Genomic DNA, 25393 nt, shown 5'->3' with positions numbered 1-25393 from the left:
TCAGTGCTTTTCATGGCCAGCGCTATCTCCATTGCTCGTTTAAAATTTATATTGACTTCTGCCAGCAATCGATGCTGAATGGCGTCGTTGTGCACACCACAAACTAACCGATCCCGTAACATGTTGTTCAAGGTTGCTCCAAAATCACAATGCTCTGACAATTGCTTCAACTTAGTAATATAAGTTGTGATCGATTCGTCTGGGGCCCTCCCCCTCATATTAAATTTGAATCTTTGCGTAATAACTGACGGTTTGGGCTGAAAATGGCCCTTCACTAAATCCGCGAGCTCACTGAATGATTTGGAGTTGGGCACGCTTGGGGCTATGAGACTGCGAATAAGGTTGTAAGTTTGACTTCCACAGATGCTCAAGAGAATTTTTTTACGCTTTGCCTCCTCCTCTATTTCATTGGCCTGGGAATAAAACCAAGGCTGTGTATGTATTGAGCCCAGTCCTCCGTGAAGGAGTCAAAATGGGTCGATCCTCCCAAAGAGAGGCATCCTGGTGAGTGTATACATTTTTTTCTTTCTTTAAAATGAGATACTCTCAGTTGTGGGACAAGAGGCAGTGCCAGGATCATTTATCCTTGTCGCCAGATGTAGAGATGTATTACTGAGAGGCTTCTTTAGTTGAACAACAAACTTTATTTACAGAGCTGCTGGATTAGCTGCAGTCCTCTAACAAGGCTACAGTGCACACTCCAGACTAGGAAAACTCCACCCCTTATAAACTGTCCCACTCTCGGTGTTGATTGGCTATTCTGACCACGTAACCCTTACTCAGTAAAGCTGGCCTTAAAGTGACAATCATCATATTGCCCATCTCTTTAACCGAGCTTTTAGTCACTTTACCTCATCCCTCCTTTCTTGGCTCACTTCCCTTTTCCATACCCGAAGCTGTAAAACACCTTGAGATTTTTTAACATTAAAGTATGTAGCTGTTGTTTGTACAATCAGGTTATACATTGCATTACACAAACCATCTCCTGCCTGCAATTTAAGAACTGTGGTTGTCTATATTAAGGGTCACTTGTCCACTCAGCAGCCTTGTCTTTAATGATTTGCTTTTTGTCGTGTTTTACTGCATTTATATGCTAGCTTTTAATTTTTCTTGTTTGTCAACCCTGTCCGGTGTTCTGTTTAGCTATACAGACATGTACTCACAGGCCTGGGTATTCTGGTTGGATTGGTTGAGTATCTGTCATTCCATGTGGGATATTTACCTTCTCACCCATACATTGGCTCCACAGTGCTCAAGTTGTAGCAAATTGATCTCTCACAGCTTTCTAATTCACATAGTTTCCTGGTCTAATAATTATACCCCTATATTGCGTAAAGCCACTTCGAGAAGGTGATCTCCTGGCATTAATTTAAATTTTTTTTTGCCCTCTTCTATATTTTCCTCCTCTAATTACAATAACGAGAATGAAATAGAATTATCTGACAGTTCTTACATCATGGTCCTGTATCTTGCCTTAAATTTCAAAAACCTGTATGTTTTTGGAATCATAAATTCAAAGGATTTTCTAAAGATTTCAAAGCTCTTAATCCTAAAATTCCAGGATTTTAAAACATAGGAGGAAGCATTTTGCTCATTGTACCTGTGGCCAACTCTGAAAGAGCTATCCACTTGGATCTCTCACACCATTCTGATACATTTTAAATTGTATTTTTCTTTTATTTAATAATTATATTTCATAAAAAGTATCTCCTTTAAAATATGCTATGGTTTCTATTTTTAACATTGTCTCGAACAGGGCCCTAACAATTTAAAAATACTGCCCTCCCTTTATATTGCCTGCTTTATGAAATTCTAATTTTGTATGCTACTCAACTATATACAGTTGTTCCATGGAGAGAGAGGGAAAACCTGCAACAAAAATCGAATTGACATCATAACATAAGAAATAGGAACAGGACTAGGCCATTTCAGTCCTTTAAGTTTGCTTTGCTATTCAGAAAGACCGTGGCTGGTCTCCTGAACTCAATTCCACCTTCCTGCACTCTCCCCATATCCTTTGATATCCAAAAATCTTACCGATCTCTGTTTGGAGTATACTCAATGTTTGGACATTCACAAACAATTGAGAGCAAAATAAAGAAACTGGGAAGCACAGCTGGAGTGAACTGTAAATTCTTCAGGAGAGGGAAGAAATTATTAGTTATATTCTTGTGTGTATTTATTTGTTCTTTCGATGTGTGAGACACTGGAAAGAAAATATTACCCCATCCCTAGTTAGTGGAAAGAGTCAACCACAGTGGAGAGCAAACTGTAGTCATGTGTAGATCAAGTAGGGGTGACAGATTCCTACCTCCGAAGGGCATTAGTGAAGCAGTTATTTAATTTGGTAGCTTTCATTATCACCTTTTGTGATCACCCACAATTTACTTAATTTGTTGCATTCAATTAGATTTTAAATTGCAACTACTGGTTTGCTGGTCAGGTACCTGTAACCACTAGGCTGCTGTGCCTTGTGCTGAATGGCTCAGTTTCTTATTTGAAAAATTTTAACTTTAAATGCCAGCTTTGAATGTTGCATTTATACCATCGTCGTCCTAATTTGCACTGGACACCCATTAGTACTTATGAACTGTGTCCAACTTGGTCACCGTGTGAGTGAAAAGCTAAACTTCTTGTGGAAGAGCTAAACGAAGATATGAATAGAATGTTAGAATGACTTCCTGAAACAACATGAAAATACTTCACCCAAATAGAAACAAAGGAAGACGTCATTGGAAGACTTTGCTGGCTGGAATTGTAAAAGGTGACTGTTAAATATGCTGGTTGTGGATGATGTTGCAGTTTCAGCCCACCAATGTGGGATCATAGGAGCATGCAATTAGTCTTTTATTTGACTAAGGCTGCTTTGCTAGGTCTGCATGAGCAGGGAAAGGTGTATTTGATTCATCTCTGCAGCCTCTTCCCCAGCAGGTAAGTCTGACCAATTTCAGTGAATGGGCTAAAATTGTAAAATCATACTTCTAAGTTTATTTATGCACAAAAAAGTTTGAAATGTTGAATTTAATGAAGTGTCTAAAAAAAGTTGCCTGTGGTCATTCTAACATTGTGCAAATTTTTTTTTCTCTATCATTTTTGTATGTTTGTAGAAGAAGACAGCTCAAGCCTTCAGTGCATCTGTGAGGGCATCACATGTGGGACAGAGCCTCTGTGCAAGGGCCTACGGTGTTTTGCTTCAGTCACACAAAATGGAGAAGTTCCTGTGTTCCAGAAAGGTTGTTTCGCTACCCACGAACAGGTTGAAATGTCCTGCAAGATCTCACCCTCAGAACGTTCTGTTGTACGGTGCTGCAATGAAAACCTTTGTAACAGGAACATTACAGCAATGCCCCTTCTTTCCCAAGGTAAGAATTAGGATGTCTTGATTCCTCTGTAGCAAACATGGGGCAAATATAAAAGCAAAAAACTGCGGATGCTGGAAATCGAAAACAAAAACAAAAATACCTGGAAAAACTCAGCAGGTCTGGCAGCATCTGTGGAAGGGAGCACAGTTAACGTTTCGAGTCCGCATGACTCTTCAACAGAACATTTGAGTCATGCGGACTCGAAACGTCAACTGTGCTCCCTTCCACAGATGCTGCCAGACCTGCTGAGTTTTTCCAGGTATTTTTGTTTTCGTTTTCGATGGGGCAAATATATATATTGCTGTTTGCCTGAGAACATCAACTTATTCCAAAAAATACCAGACTGGTGGCTTGGAGTGGTGGCGTACTTGCAAAGCAGTTCGTAGGCCCCATATCCCATACCTCTGGATTACTAGTCCATTGACAATACCGCTATGCCACCATCTCCCCTAGTCATTACTTGTCAATACTCCCCTGTCATTTCTTTCTGTTGCAGCCTCAGGCTGATGAAATGAGACTTCAAACATATAGTTTGTTGGCAGCACCTCAAAGAATATCAGATTTTTTGAACAATGAACTGCAATACAATTACCCAATACCCAATATGTTTCAAAGCCTGCATCAACCTGCAATGATTGGAGGAGTGTTTTAACAGTTTAAAACTCCCTAAGCTACCAGGAAAAATTTGTGTAAATTGCAATACTTGTGCCCAAGTGTTTACAAATATTTTGAAGGTTGAAATGTCTGGTTTTACAGCCATTTTTAAACTTTGAGCTTTTTCCTTCATGTAACCAAGATTAGATTAATTAATTAAATGAGTAGTAACAATATATGAGTCTGGAATCAGTGGCAGTCACTTCATATGACCTTTTAAAACTCTTGGAACGTTGCTAAGATGGTAGCTGAATGTGATTTCTGACACTGTGGGGCAAACATTGAGGTAATTTATTTACTGTTGTTCTTTAAAGATAGGATACTCCATACCTATATGGTATTGGCAGAGCAGGCAGGGAATTGCCCAGTAACTGTTTGTTACTTACTATTCCTCAGGTGCATTGCCTGTAAAACATAACATATTTCCCTAACTCTGTATCTGATAAGTTTTCTCAGAATGTGTTATTTGCCCTTTTTTGAATAGTTGGTACATTTTCCTACAAATCTGACTAACGTAAGTTCACATAAGAACATAAGAAATAGGAACAGGAGTAGGCCATTTGGCCCCTCAAGCCTCCCCCGCCACTCAATAAGATCATGGCTGATCTGCCCCAGGCCTTGATGACTCTTTCGTGCCAGCTTCTCATGGCCCTCAACTCCCCGATATTTTAAAAATCTATCTACCTCTTTAAATACTTTCGGTGATCAAGCCTCCACAACTCTCTGAGGTAGAGAATTCCAGACATTCGCTACCTTCTGAGAGAAGAAATTCCTTCACATCTCAGTTTTAAATGAGCGTCCCCTTATTCTGTAACTATGTCCCCTAATTTGAGATTTCCCCACTAATGGAAACATCTTCTCAACATCTACCCTGTCAAGCCCCCTCAGAATCTTATACGTTTCAATAAGATCACCCCTCATTCTTCTAAACTCTAATGAATAAAGGCCTAACCTGTTTAGCCGTTCTTGATAAGTCAACCCCTTCATCCCAGGAATTGGCCGAGTGAATCTCTTTTGAACTGCCTCCAATGCCAGTATATCCTTTCTTAAATATGGGGACCAAAACTGTACACAGTACTCCAGGTGTGGCCTCACCAACACCCTGTACAGTTGTAACAAGACTTCCCTGTTTTTAAACTCCCACCTCCTAGCAATACAGGCCAAAATTCCATTTGCCTTCTTAATTACTTGCTGCACCTGCATGCTAACCTTTTGTGTTTCATGCACAAGAACACCCAGATCCCTCTACGCTGCACTTTTTTGGAGTGTCTCTCCATTTAAATAATAGTTTGCCTTTCAATTTTTCCTACGAAAGTGCATGACCTCACACTTTCCTACATTAAACTCCATCTGCTGAGATTTTGCCCACTCACTCAACCTATCTACATCCCCTTGCAGATTCCTTATGGCCTCATCACAACATGCCCTATTTTTGTATCGTCAGCAAATTTGGATACATTACACTCTGCCCCCTCCTCCAAGTTGTTAATATAGATAGTAAATACTTGAGGCCCTAGGACTGATCCTTGTGGCACTCCACCAGCTTGAAAGGAAAAGACGAAGTCAAGGGTGTAAAGCTTTTCAGCCTAACAAAAATGAGTAAATCAAATAAATAGTGGATCTTTATCTTTTTGCTGCCTGCATTACTGAGGTTAATTGTAATCTATGCATGTTCTAAAATCATTTTAACTGCCTCTGATTTGAACTGCAAAATTACAGAAGTGCCCTACTGCTGAGATAGAATGTATAAATTTTATTGTACTGTACAATGCTTACATTTTTGTTAGGCTGAAAAGCTTTACACCCTTGACTACATCCTTCCCTTTCAAACTAGTGGAGTGCCACAAGGATCAGTCCTAGGGCCTCAAGTATTTACTACCTATATTAATGACTTGGAGGAGGGGGCAGAGTGTAATGATTAATTGAGCCTCCACATGGAGATTATTAGACATGGTTTAAATGTCAGCAAACTCTCCACTGCAGCAATGATATATTACTGGGAGGGCAAACATGTTTCAGTCGTGCTGCAACTTTCGTGCAGCCTGGGAGCCCATGTGGTACAGGTCAATCTTGAAAGGTTGGCCCTCATCAAAGGAAATGGAACACATGTGACCACTCCACACTACTGATATGTTACAAGAGGTGATGTGTATCTCTTTAAGACAGGTGGAAATACTTTGAGCAAAAAAGTAGAATTGTCTAACAGCCTATGGAGTAGTGCACTAAGCTGCACACCATGGCTGATAAAGTAAGTTGAGTTATATAGCCATGAGCTGTAGTGATTGTTTCATAATTACATTTAATATTAGGTAAGATTTAATAAGTTGAGGCTTTATTCTTTAGAGAAGAGACTTAGAGGTGACCTGATAGAGGTTTTAAAAATTATGAATGACTGGACAGGATAGATCTGAAGAAAATATGGAAAAATTCCAAAAAGAGGCCAAAAATACAAGATATAAATCCTATAGGGGAATGTTGAGAAATGTCTTTACTCTGAGTGTGGTTGGAATCTATTAGCGGAAGTGGTTGAGGCAAATAGCTTAGATGCTTTCAGAAGGAAAATAGACCAGCACATGAGAGGAAAAGGAATCTAAGGATCTGCTGAATGGCTGAGATAGATAAATTGAATGGTAGAAGGTTAGTGTGCGCTATATGAACATGAACACAGACTAGTCGGGCTGAATTACTTGTTTTTCTGCTATATATTCTAAATAGCATCACTAGCTTTCAGTGGAAAATTTCGGGACTGCCAGGATGTGGGAACCAGTCTATTCTATTTTTGCCCTCGCTCTGCTCCAGCGATATTGGTTACCTTGACTTTCCCTTTGGGTTATACAACATTTTTGCATTTTTGGTGTAATCTGACTGGAAATTTAGACCTGTCTCTTGACAAAATAGATAGATCTAGGCCAGCATTTATTGCCCATCCTTAATTGCCCTTGAGAACTGAATGGCTTGCTGGTCCATTTCAGAGGGCATATAAGAGTCAACCACATAGCTGTGGCTCTAGAGTGACATGTAGGCCAGACCAGGTAAGGACGACAAATTTCCTTGTAAAGGACATTAGTGAACTAGATGGTTTTTTAAAAATTGAATTCAAATTTCACTATTTGCCTTGCTGGGATTTGAACCCAGGTCCCCAGAACATTACCCTGGGCCTCTGGAATATTAGTGACAATACTACTATGCCACCACCTCCCCTTAAATTTGATCACAATTGTTAAGTAAGATAAACTAATTTAAAAAGCAAATGTTTTTTTAATCTGCAAAATAACCCTTGAAAATATCTGAATAAGTATTAAAAGTGACGAGAGCGATAGAAGGACAGATTGCTGAGAACCTCAGTATCTAAGGACATATGTAGCTATGTTAGCAGTAGACGTGTATTGAAGACCTCATAGACCCTAGAGGAATAATTTGGATAAAGATGTAGAGGAACAGAAAAATGTGTTAAGTAGTTTCTTCATAATTGAAGCGTGTTCAAATTTTGGATTATCTCTAACTCAAACAAACATCAGTAAAGTTTGCTAGTAAAGCCTTTAGACATCAAGAGTTCTGAAAACGAATTGCAATTTTCTGCCAAAAAGTTCTGAAGTCCCCATTACTTGATGCCCACTTTTGAAGTAGGCAGTTGATTATATTGGTCAAAACATGATGACAATTAGCCATTTGCATTGACGTTAAGTTAAAAGTTTTCACATATAGCGTCTTAAGTACTCTTGTTTATTTTGGGCAAAGACATTTTTACTTGCTTACATGTGATATTTTAGGAGTGAAGTAGAAATGAAAAAACTGCTGTTTTTTTTTAATGTACTTATATTTGACAAAATTTTGTATTTGCAAAGGGCAGGCCATGCCTGATGAATCTGATTGAATTTTTTGAAAAGGTGACCAAAGTAGTGGCTAGGAGAATTCACAGCAAACTATTGACCTGATTAGGAAATTGGCTAAGTGGCAGGAGACAAAGTGGGTATGGCAGGCAGGTACTCTAATTGGCAGGACGTTACTGGTCAGCCTACAGGAGTGTGTTTAGGCCTCAATATTCACCATATTTATTAATGATTTAGATGATGGGGTAGACAGTCACATCCAAGTTTGCCGATGATACACATATAGGCTTCATTGTAAGCAATGTGGATGGAAACGTAAAATTACAAATTGTTACTGATAGATCAAGTTAATGGGCAAAGCTGTGGCAATTGGATTTCAATGTAAGCTAATGTGAGGTTATCCATTTTGATCCTATGAAGAATAGAGCAGGGTACTTTCTAAAGGTTGGCAATTTAGGAATAGTTATCTAAAGAGAGTTTGAAGTCCAGATACATAAATTCTTAAAATGACATGAGCAGGTAAAGAAAGTAATTAAAAAGGCTAATGAAATGCTGGCCTTTATATCTAAAGGACTAGAATACAAGTTGTTAGAGGCCATGCTTCCTCTTTGCAAAGCACTGGTTAGACCACTTGTGGAGTATTGTTAGCAATTCTGGGCATCACACCTTATGAAAGATAAAAGCAAAATACCGTGGATGCTGGAAATCTGAAACAAAAACAGAAAATGCTGGAAAAACTCAGCAGGTCTAACAGCATCTGTAGAGGGAAAAACAGAATTAACGTTTCAAGTCCGAATGACTCTTCTCCACAGCTAAAGAGAAATAAAAACGTGATGAAATTTATACTGTTTAAGGGGGGTGGAGCAGGTGAAGCTGGATAGAAGGCCATCGATAGATGGGGGCAAAGGAGAGATTGACAAAGATGGGAAAGAAGTGTTGGTCTTGGAGGAAATGCAGATTAGAATTACCAGAATGATACCCGGACACTCGTGGCTAGCATATAAGAACATAAGAAATAGAAGAAGGATTAGGCCATTTGGCCCCTTGAGCTTGCTCTGCCATTCAATAAAATCATGGCTGATCTGATTGTGGTCTGATTCCACTTTCCTGCATGCCCCTATAACCCTTGATTCCCTTGCAGATCAAATATCTGTCTAAATCTGCCTCGAGTATATTCAATGATCCAGCCTCCACTCCTCTCTGGGTTAGAGAATTCCAAAGATTAATAACCCTTTAAGAGAAAAAAATTCCTCCTCATCTCCATTTTAAATGGAAGACCTATTATTTTGGAACTGTGGCCCCTGATCCTAGATTCCCCACAAGGGGAACCATTTTCTCAACTTCTACCCTGTCAAGCCCCTCTCAGAATTTTGTGTGTTTATATTAGATCACCTCTTATTCTTCTAAACTCCAATGAGTATAGGCCCATCATGCTCAACCTTCCTTCATAAGACAACACCTTTGTCCCAGGAATCAACAGGGTGAACCTTCTTTGAACTACCTCCAATGGAAGTACACCCCTCCTTAAATAAGGAGACCAAAACTGCACATAGTCCTCTAGGTGTGGTATCACCAATGCAGTCTGTTGGATCAAGACTTCCCTACTTTTATACTTAATCGCCTTTGCAGTTAATGTCAACATTCCATTTGCCTCTCTTAATTATTTTCTGTACCTACGTGCTGATTTTGAGCGATTCATTTACAAGCACACCCATATCCCTCTGTACAGCAGCGTTCTGCACTCTCTCCATTCGGCTTTTCTATTCTTCCTGTAAAAGCAGACAACCTCACATTTTTGTACATTATGCTCCCTCTGCCAAATTTTTGCCCACCTGCCTATGTCCTTTAGTGCTCTCTGTGCCCTCCTCACAACTTGCTTTCCTACCTATCTTTGTATCATCAGCAAATTTGGCTAAATCATCCAAGTTATCAATATAGATTGTAAATAGTTGAGGTCCCAGCACTGATCCCTGTGGCATCCCTCTAGTTACAATATGTCTACCTGAAAATGACGCATTTATCCCAACACTCTGTGAGTTAAACAATCCTTTGTCCATGTTAATATATTACCCCCCACCATAAGCACTTATGTTGTGTAGTAACCTTTTATGTGGCAGTTTATCGAATGCCTTTTGGGAATCCAGATTTACTATATCTGGTGGTTCCCCATTGTCTTGCTTGTTGCGCCCTCAAGAAACTCTATTAAATTTATCAAACATGATCTCCCTTTCACAAAACCATGTTGATCTTGCTTGTATAATGCTTTTCTAAATGTCCAGCTAGCACTTCTTTAATAATGGATTCCAGCATTTTCCCAATGACAGATGTTAGGCTAACTAGCCTATAGTTTCCTGTGCCCTGTCTCACTCCTTTCTTGAACAGAGGTGTTGCATTTGCAATTTTTCAAATTACTGGGATTTAATCAGAATCTAGAGAATTCTGTAGCTACCAATGCATCCGCTATTTCCGCAGCCACTTCTTGTAAGACCCTAGGATGCAGGTCATCAGGTTATGGGGATGTATCAGGCAACACTTACTTCTCAATAACCTGCTCACTCATGCTCTGTTTGGGTTCCTCCCAGAGCTACTTGGCTCTAGACTTCATTACCACGCTGGTCCAAACATGGACAAAAAAGCTGAATTCCAGAGGTGAGGTGATACTGTTTGCCATGGACATCAAGGCAGCAATTTGGCATCAAGGAGCCCTAGCAAAACTGAAGTCATTGGGAATCAGAGAAAAATCTCCAGTAGTTGGAGTCATGCTTAACACAAAGAAAGATGATTGTTGTTGTTAGAGGCCAATATCTCAGCCCCAGGACATCACTGCAGGAGTTTCCCAGGGTAGTGCCCTAGCCCAAACATCTTCAGCTGTTTCATCATTGACCTTCCCTGCAACATAATGTCAGAGGTGGGGATGTTCCTTGATGATTACATAATGTTCAGTACCATTCGCAACTCAAATTCTGAAGCTGTGCGTGCCCACATGCAGCATTTTCTAGATAACATTCAAGCTTCGACTGTTAACTGGCAAGTAACATTTGCACCATACAAGCACCAGGCAATGACCATCTCCATCATGAGAGAATCTGAACATTTCGCTTTGATGTTCAATGGCATTACATGCCAGCCATACACCATTGTTACGAGATCCAACTCATCTTCTCATGGGGTGGGGACCAGGAGCTCCCAAGTTCCATAAGGCCTTGGGAGGTTCGCACATGTGCGGGCTGGTTGTAGGCGGCGCATGCGCATTCTGGCGTTTTTGTACTACTTCGGCTGAGGACGGGTCCCGAGTGTCTGCACAATAAAAAGGCACGAAAACCTCGGTGCTGTGATGAGGAGCGGGGCATCACAAGCGGAAAGAGTCCCAGGGAGAAGTCCCAGTTAAGAAAAAAGAACAGAGAAAGAGGCTTCAAGCAAGGCCATGATTGGCAGACCATAAGTGGAGAGTGCTCAGGAGAAGCTCTGGCAATTGACAAGGGCTCAGGAGAAGCCCTGGCGATCAAAGATAGCAGCAGTAGGTTGGTGACTCCATGTTGTGGGCTGTTGAAGCGAAGGTAACCCTTTGGAGCACTAGTATTCTGCTCGGCATGGCCAAAGAGTTGAAATTGTGCTTGTGAGTTAGTGCTGAAATGCAAACTCAGGAATTCAAAGGAACAGAGTCTTGGGAGACAAAATTGAAACCCCACAAGTTGGGCCGTCGTTGACACTGCCTGAGTTGGAGCAACTTTTGGAGGGAATCCCAAGGATAAATCTTCGAAGTTAAAGACTGGAATGTCTCGTGAGAGAGATAGCATTTCAGCGAGATTGGTTGATTCACAGTGTTTACTGACATCTGGATGGGTTGTTGAGCAATCTGTGAAGTCTGTCTTGGTCGTATCTGCCGTTTATTGTGCAGTGTGGTATGTTCCACTACAGTTTGCCTTTTAATTCACATGTACCTCATATTAACCCTGAATGTTGAAGTATAAGAAAGATATTGTAAATGTTTTTACTTTTCTGACCTTGTATAGTGAAGTTTATTTTTGTTCGTTCAAAACCCATGGAATCTTGTAGCTTTATTCTCTGAGCAAGTGTCTTGCATTGTAAACTTTGTTTCCTTTAAACAAAATGTTATTGATCCCTAACTGGAACACACCTAGGCCTCGGGGGTCTGGTCTAGCATCATAACTTAAATTGGGGGTTTGTTCGGGATTTCAAGTCCACAGGCAAATCCAAGTGCTGGTAATTGCTGAGGTTAAGGTTGATAAGATTTCCATGGTCAATTTTATTATACTGATTAAAAAGCAGAATGGCATTGTCAATTGCTATGAATTTTCTGGAGAGGGGGGATTTATCTATGAGTGATTTGTAACAATTAACCAAGGCTAGTTGAATTGCATTAGCAGAAAAGTTGAAGATACGTTTAAAGAAGGGTTAAGAAAACTGAATAATTGAGGTGATAGCATGGCATTTGGAATTAGAAGAAGAAAAACCTGACACAGGTATATATAGCTTGAATTAGCTAGGATTCAGTTTCAGATAAAGCAGCTTGTGATAGGAAGAGAAAAAGAGGAAAAAGGAAGAGAAATATAAAAGCTTGAACTGGAAAAAGGAAGAGAAATGTGAAAGTTTGAACCTGAACTCCAGAGGGAGGAGTTAGCAAGGGAGGAAAAAGAGAAAGAACTCAAAGCATGAACTGGCGAAAGGAAAGCTTAAATTACAGGGTGAAAGAGAGTTTAGTAGTTCAGGTGAGGAGTTGAGTCTCACTCAGAGCTTTGATGTAACAAAGAGTCTTTACAGAGTGCCTAAATTCACTGAAGACAGAGTTGAAAGATATCTCATTCATTGAGAGTTATCTCATTTGAAAAGGTGGTGTTACAAGGATGTATTTTTTTTTTTAAAGATGCAATTTCTAACTTTTCTTCTGATTGGACTTTTAAAAGTAAAACTGAAACCATCTTACATTCCATCAAGTGGAATGAAAAAAAGGACACAACCCACTGGGGAGGGTGAAAGGCACCATATTTGCAAACGTTTCTGAGATAAGACATCAAACTGCAATTACATGTTCTAAAACAATGGCTGCAGCAGATATGGATTAATAGAATTTCTCTGGAATGTACAGCCAACAGAGAATTTTTTATCAAGCAGGAAAGAGATCAAGAATGCTGTACTGAAACAGGCAGCTGAAGCTATTTGCCCTCTCTCTCTATCTCGCAAGCATTGTGCCTGGATTTGCAAAGTAACAAGCCTGAGAAGAGAAACCTGCCAGCCAAGTTCTTTTGGCAATAAAACATGGAAATCTACTCCGTACAACACCGAGGAAGATAACTAAAAAGGGCTGCAACATGGAATTACCGCATTGTGACCAGCCAAAGAACTGCTAACCATATACTCCTTTGTTTAATCATCTTCATGAACTGTTTAAAATAAAATCCTAAGCCCATCCTCTTGTTCTGCCATCTGTACTAGTGTGTGTGTGTGTGTGTGTGTGTGAGAGCCCAGGCGAAGTGTATGAATGGTAGTTGCACTTTACCTAGTTTTTTTTTAATTTGGGAGATGGTTTCAGTGAACTTACCTTTTTCCTTGTTTAACCTAATAAAACATGTCTGACTAACTCTTTATAATCTGCAAGTGTACATAGTGGGAGTCCTGCAGTATCGACAAGCGCACCCTTTATAAATTCACAAAAAAACCCTTTTATGGTCAGACCTAGAAGGGAGAATAGGGGAGTCATTTCACCCCCCACCCCCCCCAAATGATCGCAACACAAATCTGGGGGCTTGAGTCTGAGATTGAACCCACAGACATATAAGAATTGGAGTGAGGAAAGTAAATTGTTCCCTAGGTGCAATTAAAGAAAAAACTGCTATGGAGGTTTTCTTGAGTTTACAATATTAAAGTGCTAAAATGTCCACATTCGAAGCCAGTACCTTTCTAGAACAGGTGGAGATTACTTTTGATAATTTAAAGGTTCTGTCCCTCGAGGAGTAGAAAAGTGTAGCTAAGAAGTTAGAGTTTCACCCAAAAGCCAGGAAATCTGAAATTTTAAAACTCTTGGCCAAACAATTAGATTGTGATCCTGGAGAAATTGCAACAGGCAGCCTAGCTTTAACGAAATTACAGCTAAAATAGAGAGGGCTGGAGCTTTCAAGCAAGGGAGAGAGGTGAAGAAAGAAAAGTGGAAAGAGGAAGCTTTCCAAAGAAGAGAGCAAGAAAGGGAGTAAAGAATACATGCACTGCATGGGGAGGTAGAGGTAGCCGAGGCAGGCTGGAGGGGAATACCCCCAAAAAAGTCCAAGATAGTCCAGAGTGCTTGAAAAGGCTGGAGAATGCCAGCAGAGATCTGCAGAGCCACAGAGAACCTAGAGAGGTTCCGGGGCCCTACAGGGGGGGCGATAGAACCCTAAGGGTCGAAGTGGCTAGGGAAAAGCTACTTGAATTTGAAAAGGCCAAAGCCCGGCCAGTAGCAGTAAAAAGAGTCAGGATAGGAGTGCACTGTTGCAGAGTGGAATTGCTGTGAGTTTGGTGAGAAGGGAGTGAAATTTTAAATTTTAAGGGTTAATCTTTTATAAAATCTGCTTGCTTGCTATTCGGCATTTTACTTAAATTTACTATTTTTTAAGTTTAAGTTTCTTAGAGGCTTGGGCAGGGTTAGTCAAGCAAATCAAGCCCTCTGCTGGAGAGCAGGTGAAAGCAGCAAATTAAAGAACTGATAAAAGCAAAAAACTGCGAATGCTGGAAATCCAAAACAAAAACAAAAGCAGCAAATTAAAGAACTGGCCCAATCTGGCTCGAATCTCAGAAATATAAATAAGAAAGGTTTAAGTGCCCTGTCATGGAGTACACTGTTACAGAGTGGAATTGCTGAGAGTTTGGTGAGGAGGGGAGAGAGGTGCTCTTTTCTTTTTCTTTCCCTATCTTTCTCAGCCTGCAGGAGACCAGAAGTTGAAAAGCTGCAGGAAAGGGCTGAGTTTTGGAAACTTCCAAGAGTGACATCACTGGAAGAACACAAAAACACATGTTCTTAACAGAAGGAGCTACTCAGATTTCAGTAAGAAACACAAGCAACAGGAAAGTAAAGTTAAGGCCAGGTGAAATAAAGTAGCATAAGTAAACCAAAGTTAAATAGAGTTAACATAAGGGAAGTAAATTGAAGCAATGGCAGGACAGCTCAGTCATGTGGAATGCATAACCTATAATATGTGGGAAGTCATGGACGCTACTGGTGCCCTAGGTGGCCACATGTGCAGCAAGTGTCACCATCTGCAGAACCCTGAGCTCCGGGCTTCAGAACTTGAGTGGCAGCTGGAGTAACTGTGATGCATCTGCAAGGCTGAGAGCTACGTGACGAGCACATCCAGAGAAGTGGTCACATCATAATTTAGGAGCCTGGAGGCAGAAAGGGGATGGGCGACCGCTAGGCAGTCCAAGGGAATTAGGCAGGTAGTGCAGGAGTCCCGCTCACCAATCGGTTTTGTGTTTTCGGTACTGGTGAGGGCATTGGTTCCTCAGAGGATTACAGTCAGGGCAAAGTTTGTGGCACCACAGGTGGTTCTGCTGTACAGAGGGGAGGAAGAAGAGCGGAAGAGCAGTAGTGATAGGGGATTTGTTAGTTAGCGGAACAAACAGGCATTTCTGTGGCTGTAGACGTGACTCCAGGATGGTATGTTGCCTCCCTGTTGTCACGGTCAAGGAGCAGCTGCAGGACATTCATCTGGGGAAAGAGTGATCAGCCAGAGGTTGTGGTCCACGCTGGTACCATTGACTTGGGTAAGAAAGAGGATGAGACCCTGGAAGCAGACTGTAGGGAGCTAAGAAGGAGATTGAAAAGCAGGACCTCTAAAGCAGTAATCTCAGGGTTACTCCCAGTCCCACATGCAAGTGAGTATAGAAATAGGTGAATTGGCTGATTGAACACGTGGCTAGGTGTAGGAGGGAGAGCATCAGATTTCTGAGGCATTGGGATCGGTTCTGAGGAAGGTGGGACCTGTACAAGCTGGACTGTCTGCATCTGAACAGGACTGGGATGAATATCCTTGCAGGGAGATTTGCTGGTGCAATTTGGGGAGTGGTGGGGTTTAAACTAGATTGGCAGGAGGGCTGAGAACCTGAGGGCAAATTCAGAGCAGGGAACGGGTGATGGATAGTTAGTGACTGACTCTGAAAGACAGAAGAAGCACAGGTTAAAAAGTGTACAGCACAGGAATTTGGCAGTGTTAAATGGTGTATATGTAAAAGCAAGGAGTATAACAAATAAAATTGATTAGCCGAGGGTACAAATAGATATGTGGCAGCATGATATCATCGATATAATGGAAACTTGGTTTAAAGAGGGGCAAAAATGGCAGCTCAACATCCCTCGATATAGAGTTTTCAGGCACGATAGAGAGGGGGATATAAAAAGGTGAGGGCGTAGCATTATTGGTTAAAGAAACAATTACAGCTGTGAGAAGGAATGATATACTAAATGAAGCATCAAATGAAGCCATATGGGTTGAGCTCAGAAATAAAAAAGGAGTAGCCACCTTCTAGGAATGTACTATAGACCCCCCCAAATAGTAGAAGGGAGTTAGAAGAGCAAATATGTAGGCAAATTTCTGAGTGCAAAAACAATAGAGCAGTAATAAAAACAGAAAATGATGGAAAAACTCAGCAGGTCTGACAGCATCTGTGGAGAGAGAAACAGCGTTAACATTTCGAGTCTGTGTGACTCTTCAGAGCTGGGCAATAATAGTTGGAAACTTCAAGTACCTTAATATCAGTTGGGATACGAACAGTGCGAAGGGCACAGAGGACACAAAATTCTTGAACTGCATTCAAGAGAACTTTTTCAGCCAGCATGTAACAAGCCCAATGAGAGGGGCACAATTCTAGATTTAGTCTTAGGAAATGAAGCTGGAGAAGTGGATGAAGTAGCAGTGGGGGACCGTTTTGGAGATAGCGACCATAATACAGTTAGATTTAGCATCATTATGGAAAAGGATAAAGATAAAAGGAGTAAAAGTTCTAAATTGCGTTCTGACACAGCAGTTGGTAAAAGGCTGAGTTATTTAAAATCCCTTTAAACAACTATCAAAACCTATATTTTCAATTGGTATGTTTGAGATGCAGCTCTGAATTCAGAAATGAAAACTACCAAGCCGCAAGAGATTTTTTAATATAAATTAAATTAAACATTTATTAATTTAACACATACACATGTCTACAAATTACTACCATTATAACTATTAAACAAATCCCCAAATTAATCACTTCCCAGGTAATCTTCCCCAAGGCAACAATAACCCATAGACTTAAACAGACACCAGGCAAAGCACATTTTACTGTACGAATTCAAAATGAGGTTCCTTTCAATTTGGTTCCTTCACATAGTTGTAGGCTTACAGGCAGCATGCCTCTAACCCACACACAAAACACTTTTCTGTATATACCTAGCCTTCCCTTTGAAAGCAAATTCTCATTGTATCACCAGGCCCTTTGAACTCCACCCCTTCTAACACTTAAACCCATTTCATAGTACCAATTTTATAAGTAATATAAACATATTGCTTGGTGTCTCCTAGCTAGGTGCAAGGCTTTACCCAGAGTCTTTGAATAGTTTGTTCAACAAAATGCAAATGCACTCGACCATAACTTCCTTACTGTTTAACACCTCAAAACTACTATACATCAAAGCACCCAGACTAGCTGGCTTTAATCCAATTAAACTACACACGCTCTCACCCACAGACACAGATCCTACTACAAGTCCCATTTAAAATAATTTCCAGTAATATATACATTAATATCTTCATGACAATTGGGAGAAGACAAATTTTAGAAAGTTGAGGTGCACTGGTGAAAGTGGACTGGATACAGCTCCTAAAAGGGAAAAGAGTGTCAAATCAGTGGGAGGTATTCAAAATTTGACAGGCACAGTGTAGACATGTCCCCACAAAGGAAAAGGGTGGTACTGCCAAATCTAGAGCTCCCTGGTTATCCAGAAGCATACAGGGTAAGTTAAAGCAGAAAAAGATAGATTATGATAGTCACAAAAAGCTTAATATTGTAGAAAACCGAGAGGAGTATAGAAAGTACAGGGGTGAAGTAAAAAAGGAAATTTGGACAGCAAAGAGAGGATACAAAAAGATATTGGCAGGTAAAATCAAAGAAAACCCTAAGATGTTTTACCAGTACATTAAGGGCTAGAGGATAACTAAGGAAAGGGTAGGGCCTATCAGAGATGCACATGGTAACTTGTGCGTTGATGCTGAAATTGTAGGCAGGGTTCTCAATGAGTGCTTTGTCTCTGTCTTCACTAAGGAGGGGGTTGATGCAGATATTCTAGTTAAAAAGAGAGAGCGCGAAATATTAGATATAATAAGCATAATGAGAGAGGAAGTACTGGAGGTACTGGCATCCTTGAAGGTGGATAAATCACCTGGCCTGGATCAATTATATCCCAGGTTGTTAAAGGAAGCCAGGGAGGAAAAATTGGATGCTCTGAGCATCATTTTCAAATCCTCACTAGATACAGGCGAGGCATCAGAGGATTGGAGGTCTGTGAACATTGTACCAATATTTAAAAAGGTGCAAGGGATAGGCCAGAAAATTGTAGGCCAGTCAGTCTGACTGATTGGAATCAATTCTAGACACAGGACAAACAGTCACTTAGAAAGGCACCAATTGATCTGGGATAGTTAGGGAAGATTGTGTTTTACTAACTTAATATAATTTTGTGAGGAAGTAACAAGGAAGATTGATGAGGGTAGTGCAGTGGATGTTGTTTGCATGGATTTTAGTAAGGCATTTGACAAGGTCCCACATGGTAGACTGGTCAGAAAAGTGAGATCCCATGGGATACAGGGGAAGGTGGTGAGTTGGATCCAAAATTGGCTCAGTGACAGGAAACAAAGGGTAATGGCCGATGGATGTTTGCGCGAATGGAGAACGGTTTCTAGTGGCGTTCCACAGGGCTCAGTGTTGGGCTCCTTGTTTGTCGGATATATTAATGATTTGGACTTAAATGTGGGAGGCATGATTGGAAATTTGCAGATGACGCAAAAATTGGCCACGTAGTTGATAGTGAAGAGGATAGCTGTTGTCTCCAGAATTATATCAATGAGTGGGCGAAAAAGTGGCAAATGGAATTTAATCCAGAAAATTGTGAGGTAATGCATTTGGGGAGGCCAAGCAAAGCAAGGGAATACTCAATAAATGAGAATGAAAATAGAAAATGCTGGAAAAGCTCAGCAGGTCTGGCAGCATCTGTGGAGAGAGAAACAGTTAACGTTTCGAGTCTGTGTGACTTCTTTAGAGCTGAGGGGTCAATTACCAGGGGCATAGATTTAAGGTGATTGGTAGAAGGATTAGAGGGGACATGAGGAAAAACTTTTTCACTGAGAGGGTGGTGGGCATCTGTAATTCACTGCCTAAATTAGTGGTTGAGGCTGAAACGCTCAGCCCATTTAAAAGGTACCTGGACATGCACCTGAAGTGCTGTAACCTACAAAGCTACAGACCATGTACGGGAAAGTGGGATTAAAAATGAGCGACTGGCTTTTTTCTCTTTTAATGGCAGGCACAGACACTGAATAGCCTCTTTCTGTGCCATAACTTTTCTATGGTTCTATGAAGGGACCCGAGGGAACTAAAAGGTCAAGGCAGGGAGTGACCCTGACTGATGATGATGAACTTGTCCAAAGGCCTCCGTAATCACCCCAACAACCTGAGAAGGATGAGAAGTGGGAAAGTGATAGGAAGCAGAGCACCCTTGGGAGAGAGGGGACAGATGGAAACACAGGAACCCCATCTCAGGTGAAAAAGGATGTGCTGAGAAAAGGAACGAGGCCCAGAAGCCTGTGTTTTTCCATTGCAATAATGTCAGACACCTTCGTGCTGATTGCTGGAGGTTAAGGGGAAAGGTCATAGGATTTATTGGGGCATATAGGCCCTATGCAGAGTCAGGAAGAGAGCATAGCAGACCAGGTTATGGCTCTGACTGCAGCAGCAAGTCCCTGTAAATACGCCTCTGTGAGTGTTATTGAGTTTAGCTGAGTCCCTGAGAGCTACAAAGATATTGTGGTCAGCAGGAAAGGTGTCCCCATTTCCCCAGAGTGAGGCGAGTAAGCCCACAGTCATACAGAGGGATACTGGGGCCAGCCAATCTCTACTGCTGAGGAGAGGCATGACCTTTCAACCAGAGAGTGATACAGGCCAAAGTACTGGTAAAGGATATCAAGGGGGGGAGAGAGTATGTGCCCATACCTTTATACAGGATGCACTTGGAGTATGACCTTATTTCATGACCGGTGATCGTGGGAGTTTTGTCACCCGTGGACAGGGTCAACCTGCTCCTTGGCAATGACCTGGCGGGATCAAACATGGTAGTTAGAGTTAGTGTTAGAGAAGCCAAACAAAATCAGGATGACAGAGCAGCTGCAGGAGAAAGTTCCTGGCATTTTTCGTGACTGCTTAGTAACCCAGTCTATGGCCAAACAGCCCCACCAGAAGAAGCCAAACAAGCGCTGCAGGCAGATGACCCCGCTATCTGGTTATCCAAAACCTTTTTCGGAAGTTTACAAGACCCAAAAGATGTAATTACTAGGTTTTTCTTGGTTGTGGCTCAGCAAGCCGGCCCAGCGCTAAAGAAGTTAGCACAGACTGCCCAAACCGAAGCAGTACGGAGGGAATCATATAGTGCTATTATTTTAAAAATTGGGTGCTGATGAAGAAGTGGAAACCACCTCATAGACCTGCAGACGAAGAGTGGGCAGTGATCCACCAGGTAGTGGTGCCACTAAGTACCAAGGGGAAATATTGAGGCTAGCCCAGAAAATCCCAATAGCTGGATATGTTGGTATACCTAATTCATCCTCTTGGAATAGGACAGTCCTTACCTCAAGGTCACTAGCATCAATGGCTACTTTAAATGCTTTGTTGAAGCCTGGAACTGCTAACACTGGTTCGTTTGATAGAATGGCTTTCAACTTCTCAAAGGTTATTTGGCATCTCTCTGTCCACATTACCTCTGCTTTTTTTCTGTAAGAGGTCTGTTAGTGGGACAGCTGTAGTACTGAAGTTAGGGATGAACTTGTGGTAGAAACTGCATATCCCTAGGAATCTCATTATTTCCTGTTTTGTTGCGGGGATGGGAAAATTTGCTGTACCTTTGCAGCTCTGGGAAGCACTTGTCCTTGACCCACCATGTCCTAGGTAGACTATCTGAGCCTTAGCGAACTCGCTTTTTGCGAGATTGACCACTAGGTCAGCTGACTATGACCTTTAGAAGAGGGTTTCCGGTTGTTCTGGCCGGCTTTCCCAGGAATCAGAGCAGCAGGTTGAATGCAGAATTAAAAATCAAGACTGATGAACTTCGTTGTGAAAAGAGCGATGAAATTCTTGAACTTCAACGCAATCTGAAGAACAAAAAGGATAAGATGTGCAGTATGGAAAAGTAGATCCAGAGCTTAAAAGCAGATTAGGGAAATTTGAAGAAACAGCTTAAGGATCTAATGAGTGAATTGAAAAAGTTTAAGGAGCAGTTAGTAACCATGGAGGAAAGATTCTGAAATGAACGGAATGTGAAGTTGTTAAACTTATATAAGGGTTCCGCAGACAACTCTGAAATGAAGTTAACTGAACTCACCACAGCAGTTACTGAGCTGAATGGAAATATTCGGATGAAATTGTAAAAAATAAGCATCAGCGAGAAAAATATGAACACGTGCGGAAGGCTGTGGCACATTTCTTGGATAAACTAGAAAATGACTTGAGTAAAGAGAGGAAATCGCCCTCTGCAGGTTTATTCTTCTGGTGTGAAATGAAATAACAAAATCCGTTATGGAGGGAGTGGGCGAGGAAAATAATTTGGAAGGTAGTTGCCAATCAGACATAGATGCTTTCTGTAGCAAACTTAAAGGATTCATTGAAGGCATGTTTCCATCAACAGAAGAGAAGAAGAAGACCCCCATGTATTTCTGTTTTAAAGTTGAGAAACCTATGCAAAAATCATTTGTATCAAATAACGTGACTAATATGCATCCATATGTGAAGTGGGGAAGACCGCCACTGTATTGGTTTACAGTTACACCAGAAAACTTGACAATCCATGGTACAGAATAGAAATACACGCTGGCTGTGATGAAGATGTCTCTAAAGAAAACTTTAATGTATCCTCACTACCTTTGATCAACCATGAAAAGATTATGGGGAAAAACGCCATATAATTATTGGTATTCTGTTCAGAGTTTAAAGAAAGGGTGTAGGAGAAAAGGCAGATTCTGTGTAATGATTCTATGATAAAACCCTGATAATCCTACTTGTTACATGTACTGGCTTTTGTTTTGGTTAAACCTTTGTACCATTATAATACGATATATGTAATTGTGGAACAAAATGAAAAGCTTATCTGTATGGTGTGCGATAAGGTATTTGTTAGAAATATATGATTAGTACTTGTAAAGAAATTGTAAAGCCATTGTTAAGAAACCTTCACTATGGTGAAGCTTTCTTTCTCCCAAGGGGATGATGTCACAAGATCCAACATCATCTCATGGAGCGGGGCCGGAAACTAGTCCCAACAGGCATCGGGAGTTTTGCGTATGTGCGGGCTGGGAGCCTAACTGGATCGTACCAAGAACTTGGGGTCTGGTCCAGGACTATTGACCAGAAACATAACTAGATCAGCCTTGTAAGTATTGTGGCTAGAAGAGCAGTTCAGATGCTGGGAATTCTGCAGCAAATAACTCACCACCTGACTCCCCAAAGCCTGTCCACCATCTACAAGGCACAAGTCAGCATGGAATACTCTCCACTTTCCTGGATGAGTCGAACTCCAGCAACACTCAAGAAGCTCAACACCATCCAGGACAAAGCATCCTGCTTGATTGACATTCCATCCACCACTTTAAACATTCAGTCCCTCCATCATTGGCGCACAATGGCAGCAGTGTGTACTATCTACAAGATACATTGCAGAAATTCATCAAGCCTCCTTCAACAGCAACTTCTAAACCCGCGACCTCTATGCCTAGAAAGACAAGAGCAGCAGGCTTATCGGAATTTCACCACCTGAAAGTCCCCCTGATTTGGAACTATATCACTGCACCCTCATTATCACTGGGTCAGAATTCTGGAACAGGATTCTTAATAGCACTGTGGATGTACCTTAATCACCTGACTGCAGCAGTTCATGAAGGTGGTTCGCCACCACCTTCTCATAGGTAATTAGGCATTGGCAACAAATGTAACCTTGCTGGCGACATTTACATCCCATAAATGAATAAAAAATATCTTGGAAGTGGGTAGAGGTGGTGGAAAAGATGACATTCTACTTCGTGAGACTTGTATCACAGTACCTCTGGAACTTCTCTCATTTTAGTAATCTCACATCCCGACTTCATGCATTATTCTAATTTTGTCAGTTGCCTCAGAAGTTTTAGGCGTTTGCACAGCCTGAAACTTGCTGTAATTAACTACGCACGTCAACTTTTGGGGGAAGGTGGGGGAAGAAAGATCTGGACACATAATGTGACCTATAGTACCATCTACGGGAGTGGTGCTTTTGGAATTTTGCAGCCACTTATTCTTTAAAAGATAACAGGCAGGATTTTCACTCCCAACGTGGGTAGTTCAAGTCGGGAAGTTTCCCCCTTGGCATACCTGCCTTGGCAAAAAGTGCCCCAAATGGCATGATTTTAGCTCCAGAGGAAGCAGGTGCAGGATGGAGTCAGGCCCGCAGCCTTTGGAGGCAGCCACGGGGTGCCAAGGCAGGCTGTTTAAAACGCCTGCCTCTGCAACTTCATCCCAGTTGTTTTGTTAAACGTTATGCTCTCTACCCCTCATACCTCTCAACCCCCACTCACTCCCTGTGCCCATACATGCCAACTTATGCCAACCCAATCCACCACCCCAATGCCTTTCATACTCTACATGCAAACCCATGACTCCCAACAACTCTTCACACCTCTATACCAACCCATGGCCCTTAACCCCTATGCCAACTCATGCTAACCTGTGATCCCCTACCCATCCCCCTGGCCCTTACAGTCTCTATGCCAACTTAGTGACAAACTATGACCCATCACCCTTTGCCCTTACACCCCCATGCCAACTCTCCCATACAGGCTGACCTCTGGAGCCAAGTTGAGATGATATAAAATAAAGATCTAAATATTATAGCTTTCACTGTAATAAGCAAACACTCCTATTCATGAAAGCCCATTCAATACATTTGGTCCCCTAAAGTACTTAATCTCTTATTAAAAAAAAACATTTGTATTCATAACCCCAATTAAGCTACAGGTCAGTTTTACAGCTGAAGACTGACCAGAAAGGAAAAATCAAGAATGAACATTCACAATTGTGTAGCATAATTTTATTGTTGGATAGGTTATAGGAAACATTAAAAAGATAGTCAGGAATTACTATACTGCTCAGTGACATTCTGCAAAATGAGCAACTATCTCGATTTTACACTAACTGTGTCTAACTGGAGTAGTTATCAGTTGTGGAAGACTAGAGAAGTGCAGGTGAGGGCATGTGCAAAAGCCATAGTATCAAATCACTGAAGGTTTAGATCTTCTACTTGCAATTTCTCAGAATCTCAAATTATGAACAGCTGGAATTTCAGACGCTCTCACGTTCGCTTTTCCACTCTCAACCTGTTGCAGTGTTCCAGTGAAGCTCAATGCAAGCTCGAGGGACAGCACCTCATCTTCCAATTAGGCACTTCGCAGCCTCCTGAGCTCAACATTGAGTTCAACAATTTCAGACCATGAACTCTGTCACCCATTTTGATTCCCTTTTTTGCCATGTGCTGGTTTGCATCTTGTTTTTCATGGTTTTGCTTTTTGACAGAGCTGCTCATCATTCTGCCATTCACAATGCTTTGTTTCTTTACTACAACCATTATCACTTCATTTGCCTTTTGTTCCATGACATCTTTGTCACTTAATCTCTCCTGCCCTCTGCCCTATCCAAGACCTTTCTTTAGTTCTTCCTCCCCTTCCCCTTTTCCATGGCATAAAACCCATCACATTTCTACCTTAGGTTCTGAAGAGTCATATTCAACTTAAAATGTTAACTCTCCACAGACACTGCCGGACCTGCTGTGTATTTCAAGCACTTTCTATTTTTGTAGCAAGAATTTCAAGACTGATACTTGATTATCTCTACTGGTCACACATGTTCACTTAGAACTAATTGTTAACTACATATTACACAGCTGATTAATCCCAATTAATTTTATTTTAGATCCCACAAGCTTTCACTTTTGCCATAAGTTATTTGTAGACCGACACACTAGGCACATTTTCGCAGAGTAGTGGAGACGCCAGAGATTTTTAAAAATGGTAGGCAGGACCCAGATCTGGAATTCCCACCCCCATTTTGCCAGTGGGGGAAAGGGAGCATGGCATGACTTCCACATGTGGGAAACTCAAACTCAGCAGGGCCATTTGAACTCAATGCTGAGTCAAAACAGGCCCCATTTTCCCTGGAGCAAAGGCCTTATCCTGCACTGTGGGAGTTACGAATCTTCAGAGAGGCTGTAAATGTTCTTGTAGGGCGGATAAGGTCTGT

The 25393-nt window shown here is 41.3% G+C and overlaps 1 protein-coding gene across 3 annotated transcripts in view; it reads left to right on the top strand.

The window, feature by feature from the left end:
• acvr1l (activin A receptor, type 1 like) overlaps positions 1 to 25393 on the top strand; it is a 69368-nt gene that overhangs the window by 22061 nt on the left and 21914 nt on the right. For all 3 annotated transcript variants that reach the window (XM_078540147.1, XM_078540146.1, XM_078540148.1), the window contains one exon: positions 3108 to 3362. In XM_078540147.1, the coding sequence (XP_078396273.1) occupies positions 3108 to 3362 (255 nt within the window). The remainder of the gene's footprint in view (positions 1 to 3107; positions 3363 to 25393) is intronic.

This window comes from Cetorhinus maximus, chromosome 4, assembly GCF_964194155.1.
Source record: "Cetorhinus maximus chromosome 4, sCetMax3.hap1.1, whole genome shotgun sequence".
Lineage (NCBI taxonomy): Eukaryota > Metazoa > Chordata > Chondrichthyes > Lamniformes > Cetorhinidae > Cetorhinus > Cetorhinus maximus.
The sequence above is the reverse complement of the archived record's forward strand: the minus strand, read 5'-3'. Positions and strand labels throughout refer to the sequence as shown.